General features: G+C 38.2%; 1 protein-coding gene across 1 annotated transcript in view; it reads left to right on the plus strand.

Moving 5' to 3' along the window:
- Positions 1-10,883, plus strand: part of UNC79 (unc-79 homolog (C. elegans)) — a 218,862-nt gene that overhangs the window by 81,920 nt on the left and 126,059 nt on the right. Inside the window, exons 9-12 of the mRNA XM_015566456.1 lie at positions 1,400-1,464; positions 5,085-5,173; positions 5,764-5,804; positions 7,671-7,699. Of these exons, the coding sequence (XP_015421942.1) occupies positions 1,400-1,464; positions 5,085-5,173; positions 5,764-5,804; positions 7,671-7,699 (224 nt within the window). The remainder of the gene's footprint in view (positions 1-1,399; positions 1,465-5,084; positions 5,174-5,763; positions 5,805-7,670; positions 7,700-10,883) is intronic.

A 10,883-nucleotide genomic window follows, 5' to 3' on the forward strand; every position in this document is an offset into this window, starting at 1 on the left:
CAGTGTTTGGAACTCCTATACTGATTAAAGGCACTCTTTTTTTTAGTTTTCTTTAATTACACAAGAAAACTTGTTGCTATTCTCTATATTTATCTTGACTTTTCCACATGTGGGAAACAAATCTTATAGAATGAATATATTCAAATAATTTCTTCATCTATTTCTTACTCATTTCCTCTTTCTCACTCTTTAAAACTATAATCAATATAATACTGTTATAAGAGTAGTGGTTTTGGTCTTTACTTACTTTTTGTCTTCTTTGTATATTTTTTAAGGTCAATGGCTCTGTTGACTGTATTTTCAAATTCCAAATTAGACACAAAATATTATGCTTAGTCTAACAATCTTTGAATATTGAATATTGAAAATAGAATATTTGAAGTTAAAATACTTCTAGATAGAAAATTTTATAAAATGTTTGGAGCATAAGTTAAGCTGAATCATTAATAGTAAATATTTTTGAATTATAATTTGATATATAACTAAATAACAATGTCCTTTCACCTGCAAATTCTTCTTGTTTAGGCCAAACATGGTCCTATAAGATTAGAATATGACAATTTAGAAAAATGTGTCCTACTTTCAACTTATAATTCTATTACTTTTTAAATGTTAGCTAAGTTCTTCGGGCTACAGAATCTTCTGGATGATGATAATTCCTTGGTTCTTATCCTCATTGTCTGTGTGTTATACTGTGTTAAGGAGTTGGGTATTAGCAAACTAGCAGAGATTTAATTTGTGGGTCGCATGTGAGAGAGCTGCATTTCGCTTGGGCGAGAAAGTGATCTTTCCAGTCTCCCAATTTGATGGGGTGCGGTAGAAAATGGAATGGTGGCAGGTGCTTTTTCATTCATTTCAATTGCTATCAATTTGAAACACTGCCTCGTGCCAAAAGTCTAGGATGTTTAGCATAGTATATACTATAGTAAAAAGAGCAGAGTGTCAAGAACCAAGTTCTAGTCCTAGCTAGACTTGACTAGTTCTCATCTAGTCATTTACGAATTCTGTGATCATAGCAAGCTACTTAACCTTTTTACCTTTAACTTACCCATATATTTGATGAGGTTATTGATCTGCTGTATCTATCCCACAGAGTTGTTGGGATGATCCAGTGAAATCATTGAGCACTTACCAATGGTATATCATTGTGAGGTAATACTTGGTATTGTGTATGCCACCTTATATTAGATTGTCTCCTCCCATAGGAAAATGGATGATGGAGTTGTGATATCTTTGCTCAATTTAAACATTTTTCATATATTTAAAACTCATTTTAGGAAGGCTTCTGGTGATGATTCTATTTAGGTAAAAGAAAACTAATGAAGTATCTGCTGTGTTTTTTACTAGGGCACAAATAATTTCAATGAGAAGTATTCATCAGTTATGCTTTGCTTTACAGCTTGGAATCCCATCCATTGTCAGCACATTGAATGCCACAACGCAATTAACAAACCAGCGGTGAAGGTACTGTTCCATTAGACCTGGTCTCGTACTGTATTGCCAGTGGTCAAATTGTCAGCAAGTTGTTGGGTGAAATGTTAGTTTATATGTTATTCATGGAATTCAGCTTAATTCTTCACAGTATGAGACTGACTTGGTTCCTATAATTGAAATTAGTTTTTATATCTGTCCTTCTTTGGGTTTGCTCAGCTGTCACCAGGAAGGAGGTACTTTCCGATTTTTACAGTTTTACGTCACACTGCATTCACAGGAGTCTTCTGACTTCCTGATGATTTCTGGCCTCCCACTCACAGAACTCATCAAGAATCAGATTTTCTTCCTCTTTTATAGGCAGACAGCCCAGTCTACTCCTCTGGCCTGGCCTCACTTTTCTCGCAGGCTGTTCCCTATAGTCACTCCTCCAGGATCGGCCAAACCATCCTACTTTCTGTCACTTTTAAAAAATTGAGATGGCATTCATGTAACACAAAATTGATCGTTTTAAAGTGAACAATTCAGTAGCATTTAGCACTTCCATAATGTTGGAAGTGCTAAACCACCACCTGTTATTTCCAAAACATTTTTATCATTCCCCCAAATGTTACTTTCTGAAAATATAAAAAAGTCTTTTATATTTTAACTTTATATTTCCCAGAAAAGTAACATTCTTGTTAGTTGACAAGACATGATTTTTCATGACAACAGGTCTGCATGGCATTGTTCTTTCTTTACAATATGACCACTTCCCAAATGCACAGGGATATGGCCTTAGGGCATGTAGATCAAGGGTACCCAACTTCCCGATGCTTATGCAATAATGTTAAATGAAAAAGAAATTATAAAATTGTGTAGTGTGATGCCAACTTAGTTTAAAAATTGCGTATCTGTATATTTATATTTATATTCATTGTGAAAAACCACCAGTAGTGCTCATCAGAACGTCAGTTACTATGATTGCATTGAGATGGAGGGTTACTGAAGTAGTTAAATTTTCTTTCCTTTTCTCCATTTTCCCAAATCTCTACATTGGGAATATATTATATTTATGAACAGAGAACACTATTTTTAATGCAAGGTCAGATATGAACATATTAATATGGGTATAAACAGATCGGTTCAGAGTAGAACAGAATTGACATTATTAGTCACAAATCAGATGGATCGTGTTAATGAGTTCATTGAACACATTAGAGGTCTTCTAGCTAATCTCTATTGAGTTCTAACATCCTAGGAGTTTTTCCTTTTGAGTGGCGTGAACAAAAACCTTTATCTGATGGTGTAATCGGTGACTCCTTAGAAATGCAAGTAAAGGTGAAGAAGAGGTCGACCTGGGGTGCATGGGAAAGACTCAGGGAAAATTGATTTATCCTCACAAAGAGCCTAATATTTCCATAATAGTGAGCTATACCCCGAGGCAGTAATGATTTGCCAAATAGAAAAGTAACATTTATTTTTATTGCAATAGATTGCAAAAAACAAAAATACTTGTGGGGCAAGAGCCAAGTGTTGGGATAGGAATTACAATGAAAATATGTTGGAATTTATAGTTCATTTTATCACATTCTGCTTCTAGTTTTACTATTTGAAAATCACTTTATGTAATAGTTTGGAGCCCAGATAATTCTCTAAGATAGGAGTCAGCAAACCAGCCAAATCTGTTCTGCTGCCCGTTTTTGTAAATAAAGTCCTGTTTAGCCCTAACTGGTTTGGCTCAGTTGGTAGGGCGTCGGCCTGCAGACTGAAGGGTCCCAGGTTCGATTCTGGTCAAGGGCATGTACCTTGGTTGCGGACACATCCCCAGTAGGGGGTGTGCAGAAGGCAGCTGATGGATGTTTCTGATTCTCTATCCCTCTCCCTTCCTCTCTGTAAAAAAAATCAATAAAATATATTTGAAAAAAAAAAAAGACTGAGATTCCAACAACAACAACAACAAAATAAAAATAAAAAAAATAAAAGGTCCCAGGTTCGATTCCGGTCAAGAGCATGTACCTTGGTTGCAAACATATCCCCAGTAGGAGGTGTGCAGGAAGCAGCTGATCAATTGATGTTTCTAACTTTCTATCCCTCTCCCTTCCTTTCTGTAAAAAAATCAATAAAATATATTAAAAAAAGATAAAGTTCTATTTATTTGCCTATATATCATCTGTAGCTGCTTTCATGCTATAACAGTAGGGTTGAGTAGTTAGTTGTTTTTTTTTAAAGTATATTTTTTATTGATTTCAGCAAGGAAAGGTGAGGGAGAGAAAGCTAGAAACATCAATGATGAGAGGGAATCATTGATCAGCTGCCTCCTGAAAGCTCCACACTGGGGATTGTGCCTGCAACCTGGGCATATGCCCTGACTGGGAATTGAACCGTGACCTCCTGGTTCGTAGGCTGATGCTCAACCACTGAGCCACACCAGCTGGGCTTGAGTAGTTAGTTGTGACAGAGAACACTTGGCACACAAAGCCAGAAATATTTATTCTCTGACCATTTACAGAAAGTTTGCTAGTCCCTGATTTTTAACATACCAAAAAGTAATTATCCATTGCATCAAAGGAAGCATGAAACTTACCTAAGGAAAATTTTCATACTGGGTCTTTAGCATCAGGCAATATATAATTTACAGATTTAGATGGTATAATTATTTAAATTTAGGAATAATGACTACTGTTCCCCCAATCATTGAAACACCTCAGGATTTTAACTTTAAATGACAGGCTGTTTAGCTTATAAGTTTGGTGCATTTCCCCCTTCAAATCAGTAAAAACAAACAAACAAAAAAAGGCAGAAGGATGTTCCAGAAGAATTTGTGGCTTATTAACTACATAATCGGCTATATCATGAATTGATTATTTCTTGAAGGGCAGAACAGAATTCAAAATGACTTTGGTAAGTCTTAAAACTTAAACTGATGCAAAGTGCAAAATTCAGCTAGTAGTCTACATGTTTTGTTCACTTGATTTAAAAGATCCAGATATTTAAAAATATCCTAGTGATCAACTGTAAAATGAACGCTTTTCATCTCTGTGCTTAGGCTAATGAAAACTCAGCCATAAATAATCCAAAACTGAACAGGGCACAGCAGGGTTAAACAAGACAGGTTCCGTGTGAAGAAAAAAAAACACACACCTGGAAATGAAACATTGGATGATTAATGTAGAACTTAGATTGCAGTGTGTGAAAAATGAGTCATTCATTGTTAGATTCAAAGCTAAATTTTATGAATGAGGTTTCTGCTAGCTTTTTGGTAACAGTTAGGATTTTCAATCTTACTGTATTTTTCTTTTCTTAAAGAGAGACACTGTGTTTACCCCTTTAGAGAAGGAATTACTGTATGAGTAAGATGGAGGCAATTTCAGCAGCCATTGAACAAGATGCTTTTTTATCTTTGGGGAATGAGGTTAGATTTCTTGAACCATTTGGTACTAGAATTGCAAATAACAGGGGAAATGAAAAACCACAGCAGCCACATTTAAATCAACTGTGTGGACTCATGGGCCAGTGCAGGAAAAATGGCTACAGGTTGAATGGGCTCTACTAAACAGATTTATTCCACTTTGCTTTTGAAAACCTGTCAGTATTGGAACATTTGTGCTCATGATGTCGGGAATGTGATAAACAGGACAGGAGAGTTCATTCTGTCTTTTCATGTCTTTCAGATGTGTATAGACCCTTCACTGTCAGTAGCTCTGGGTGATAAACCACCCCCATTGTATCTCTGTGAAGAATGCAGCCAGAGGATCGCAGGGTAGGTATAAAGGAAGTAGGGCAGCAATGAGGAGATAAGAATAATCAGTTGGACTTAAATTGGTTACATTATCCACATTTCCCATTAACCTCTCTGGTTTTTAAAGGTTACTTTGTCCGATATTTAATATGTAGCAAACTTTCATCTGAAAGACTTTAGCTTTGCAGAGTTGCACTCGTTCTCTGTGTGACAGAAAGAAGTAGTTCCATTTACTGAAGCAGCGACCCTGTTGGAAAGGCCGCAGAGAGAAAGAAAACTGGTTTTCAAACATGACCGATAATTCATGTGGGTTCTCTTTGCTTGTCAGCCTCACAGAATCACACTCAGCTTTGTGCACATCATGATGTATTTTGGTTGGCTTAATTAGCATCTGGAAAGTATCATTTAAAGAACTGAATATGATGAAACGCCTATAATTTATAATTTAGCTGGAATGCATTCGACATTGAAGCAGTTCATTATGATAATGCTCTTAATTACACTTCCTTTCTATTAAAAGCTTTTTAGTACTAGCGTGTAGCTTATAAACATTCATGCGGAAGGGTAACATCGCTAAGAAGCTAAAAAATGAATTTTGTTTTTCTTCGTAGGGACCACAGTGAATGGCTGATTGATGTTCTTCTGCCCCAAGGTATGGTTTACTTCAGAAAGAATGCGTCATGAGTAACATGACTCATGGCATGGCTGATTTGTCTCCTATTTTATTTAACAGGCAGTAACCAAAGTATGATATTCTATGAATATTCATTGATAGGAAGCATTATATAAATTTCTTGCTGGTAATATGCCTACACCTTTAATAATAAGGGAAGAGATATCATTTCTACCCAAATTAAGGGGAGTTGTTGGATTAGAATTCCGTATGATTAAAGCCCTGCTGAATTATGTTTTAAGAGGTTTTATGTATATATAACAGTGTTACCAATGATATGTTTGCCAGGTCAGAAAGGGAATAAGGAACATTAGTGGGAAGAACATTGAATAATAGGACTTTCCCCTGCCACTATTACTAACTGTGTTTTTAGGGGAAATCATTTAATCACTCTGACACTTAGTCTCCCCATCAGTAAAATGGGGATAAAGTGTATCTGACCCATCTCAATGAGGAGACGAGATCATAATGCCTGTAGTTTGTTAGAGTTCTGAAAGCTAAGCCCGGTAAGTTGACAGATCAGATAGATAAGGTAGTACTCTTCCACCCAGGGGAGGGAGGTAATCCGGCCACCTAATTGGAGACAGTGACCAGGAAAAGTACTGGCAAGCAAAGGAAAGATGAAAGGTGGAAAAAGCTGGGAGCATACTGAGTATAGAGGGGGAACTCGATAATGGCTTTAGAGGAAGATAATGAAAGAGTAGGAGAGGCCTCATTTAAAAAGCCATCCCTGCTGGGGATCGAGCCCACAACCCGGGTATGTGTCCTGACCTGGAATCAAACCAGCGACCTCTTGGTGCATGGGTTGACCCTCAATCACTGAGCCACACTGACGGGGCAACAATAACTTTTTATTATTTAACTAGACATGTGACTGACCTCAGATTAAGATAAACTCTAAGGTAGTAAACTGTTAAATAGCCATTAGTTACACAAAACTAGTATTAAAAACCAAGTTGAATATTTCAATCAATTGGCTCCACTAATTCATAATTTTCAGACAAATTTTAGGAGACATTTACCTTTGATCTTTTTAATAATTGGAACATAGACGATACTGTAAATAATAGTTCAGTCCATTTTTTGAACACTTACTCTTTCAAGGGAAATGCTAACATTCTTGGAAAAAATTATTTTCAAGTGCTCTCAAGCATCAATTTTCACGGAAATAATTTGTGTGCCCACTCAAAAGAGTTTTCAGCTATTCATTTAAGTCAGTCCTGAAGTAGACAGTAGTTTGGCAGCCTTACTCCAACTGGTCAACCCATGGGTTTGAAAATTGCTTTCTCTCTAATAAGCATGCAGCTGATTTTACATTAGGACAGGATTGTTTATAAATGGATAGTTCAACTCTAAGTAATTGAAATAGCAAGATTTTTCTGTATAGCAAGTCCTGTCCAAGGTAAAGCCCTACATATATCACATCAACTCAGTGTCATAGTATAATGGAACAGCAGTAAAGAGAGATCCATAGATATATCGGTCGATCTCCCTCCCCCATTGATAGCCTGGGTGACCCTGAAGAAGTCATGCAACCATAGTGGCCCTCAATTTTGTTTCCTGTCAAATGAGATGAAAGTTACTTGGCTTTAACATGATCTGAATTCTAGGTCATGTCTGAGAAGGTTGAGTTACTTATAAGAAGAGGGGAAGTATTTGCAGCCTGCAGGTGCTTTTTAATCTCATGAAACATAAGTAGATGATAATTCATGAGGCAAGGAAGAAGCTGTTTTGTGTAAGTCTAGAGGTTGTATTACAAAACTTGTTTTTACTCCCTTTCATGGCTGCCCTTGTTGAAATGGGCTCTCTTTCTTTGTTGATATTTTGTGTACCTTCCCCTTACAGCTGAAATATCTGCCATATGTCAGAAGAAGGTAAGAGCAAACCATCTGTGTGGTGGGGCATGAGTTGCTGTGTTTGTATGTAAATTCATTCATTGACATCTGCCTCATTTCTGCACCCTGGTTTCTCAGTACGTACCTGTCACTGTATTTGTGAAGGGGGAAAAGAAATAATTTAGCATGCAACATTGCTATATCCGAATGGTCTCTATTTCCATTTCTGCTTTTGCTCACCCATCTTATGCACAAATATTTTTGATAAGTTACCTGAAATAAAAGCTATGCACTTCTTTGGAATAGAATTCTAATTACAAAAGGTTTGAATGACAGTATAATCTGTGCAACTTAACTTTGGTAAATGCTGTATCGTATATGCTAAACATCTTTATTGTTTTGAAGTAGAGTTGGAAACAGGCTAATATATGTGTTAAAACATACTCAAACCAACTATATATGGAGAATATTCACTTATATGTAAATTAAGTGTTATCTCTAAAGATTCCACCTTCAAATTTCCATGAGCCTTTCATGACAGTTTCCCTAAACCATACCCATCTTTTTACTTGTGGAAAGTACAAGAGAAGGTAGTATGGTGTCCTACATAGAACTTTGTATTAGTTGGTTGTGATACTTGGGTTCTGGGTCAGCTCTATCTCCACCTACGATGTACAGATCATTTAAACTTTTGAGGAGTTAGTCATGAATAGTACCTTTGGAGGCCTGTTTCAGTTATCTATTGCCACCTGGCTTATAACAATAAACATTTATTTGATCACAGTTCCTTGGATTGGCAATCTGGCTATACTCAGTTAGGCTTCTTTTGATAAACTCCTAGAGGCTCACTCATGCATTTGTATCGGTTGGTGAGTAGGCTGGAGGTTAGATGGTCCCAGATGACCTCACTCCCCCGTCTGGGGGTTCCGCTGGGATGGCTGGGATGGTTGGATGACTCGGTGTCTAGTCCTCTCTCTTCCCATAGGTGTCCCATCTTCCAGGAGGCCAGGCTGGATTTGTTCATGTGGTAGCAGGGTTCTGAGAGAATAAGAGGAGGTTGAAAGGCCTTTTGAGACCGAAGCTCAGAAGGCACGCAGCATCACTTCTGTTTCATTCCGTTGTCAAAGGAAGTCCCAAGGCCAGCCCCATTTCAAGGAGTGGGGAATAAACTCCTCCCCCTTATATAGCAGCAAGAATTTGTGGTCATATTTAACCCACCACAATCCACCTTCTGGACATTATGTTCTTACATTCTCTCCAAATACAGAATATTCTCAGCACCTTACAAAACGTTCAAAAGTTTTATCCATTTATGGCTTCAGGCTGAAAGTGCATTATGTTGTGGTCTGCATCTGGACTGGTCATTGATGAAACTCTTGGGGTGCAAATTCTCTTGATCCAGAGACCTGTGAACTAAAAAGGCAAGTTATGTCTGCTCTCTCCACACCCAACACACAATGGTGAGATAGGGACACAATAGCAGCAACAGACTTCTGTTCAAGAAGAGGAAGAGGAAGCAGGGAGCAGTCACTGGTCTGTAGCAGCTCCAGCCAGGAGCACATCAGTTCTGTCTCTGGGGATAATGAATGTACCTTAAGTGGGATCTGGTTTTGCTTTCTGGGAATAGTTCCCAAATGCATTGTTGTCTTCCTGGGCATCTTGCTGCACTCTGAGACATCGCTACTTTTCCATACGAAAAGGCCCATGTGACAGCTAAGCAACTCTCTCAGGCTGCTTCCTGCATTTGTGTGTGGGGGGAGGAGGGAGGGATGGTGGGGGGCGGGCATGGTCTCACAGACCTGTTTTCATGTGGAGCTGTGTCTGTCCCCTGTAGTCTAAGTTGATGGTGCTTTTTTGCTAGTTTGACTTTAAAACTTTGTGAATTTTCAGTAAATCTTATTGGAGTTCTGTGCCCCCAAAGCCATCTATATAGTTATTTTTGAGACAGTTCTTTCTATACTTTGGGTATTTCAATCTGTCCTTAAAATTATTAGAAGCCGTGTTGTAGCTGAGAGGCTCAACTGGACATCACCTTATATCTTTCTGAGATTTTAACAAAGGATCATACAGTCATTCAGCAAACTTTTTAAATTTAAGCCTCACCTAAGGATATTTTTTTTCCATTGATTTTTTTAGAGAGAGCGGAAGGGGGGAGAGAGAGGAGAGAGAGAGAGAGAGAGAAAGAGAGAGAGAGAGAGAGAGAGAGAGAGAGAGAGAGAGAGAGAGAGAGAGAGAGAGAGAGAGAGAGAGAGAGAGAGAGAGAGAGAGAAACATCAATGTGAAAGAGACACATCAATAGGTTGCCTTCTGCATGTACCCCGGTCCAGATAGGGAATAGAACCTGAAACTGAGGTATCTGCCCTTGATCGGGAATCAAACCTGTGACCCTGTGGTCCATGGGCTGATGCTCTAACCACTGAGCAAAACCAACCAGCACCATTTAGCAAAGTTTTCATTCGATTTTTATCCTGAGGTTATTTCTTACTTTAAGAATCTTTTGGAAGCTGGAGAGACTAGGATGAGAAGCAGCTTTATGTTGTGAATCAGCATGTCCCAGCTCTGGCAGTATATACCTAATATATTTGACACCTTGAGCAGACAATTTTTTCTAACACTTTCCTCCTTTATATGATAAAATTATTTTTATAATATTTTAGTAATAAGCTTCAAATTAGCACATTTTTATTACTTATTCTTTAACTAGAGTCCCGGTGCATGGGATTTGTGCACTGGTGGGAGGCGTGGCCCAGGGTATATGCAGAAGGCAACCTATTGATGTGTCTCTCTCACATTGGGATCATCTGCTGTGGGAGCTCCGTTCATCCCAGTCAGCTGAGCAGCTGCAGTGGGAGCAACCTGCTCATCCCAGTCAGCTGATTGGCGGTCCCACTGTGGGAGCGCACTGACCACCAGGGGGCAGCTCCTGCATTGAGCGTCTGCCCTCTGGTGGTCAGTGCGCGTATAGTGACTGGTTGACCGGTTGTTCTGGTCTTTCTGCCGTTTGGTCGCTGGGCTTTTATTATATAGGATTAATGCCAGGAACTAAACCTCACTGAGTTTTTTTTTCTCCTACCTTACACTTTTTGTTAATGGAATGGTATACATCAGGGACTTCATCTAACCTTATTTTACTAAAAATAAATATACTGATTTCTTTAAAAATAAGTTATTTGGGTGATATATTACACACAGAATGTTAAAGAAAATTTCTATTTTAAGCTAA

The sequence above is a fragment of the Myotis davidii genome, unplaced genomic scaffold, assembly GCF_000327345.1.
Source record: "Myotis davidii unplaced genomic scaffold, ASM32734v1 scaffold1703, whole genome shotgun sequence".
Taxonomy (NCBI): Eukaryota; Metazoa; Chordata; class Mammalia; order Chiroptera; family Vespertilionidae; genus Myotis; species Myotis davidii.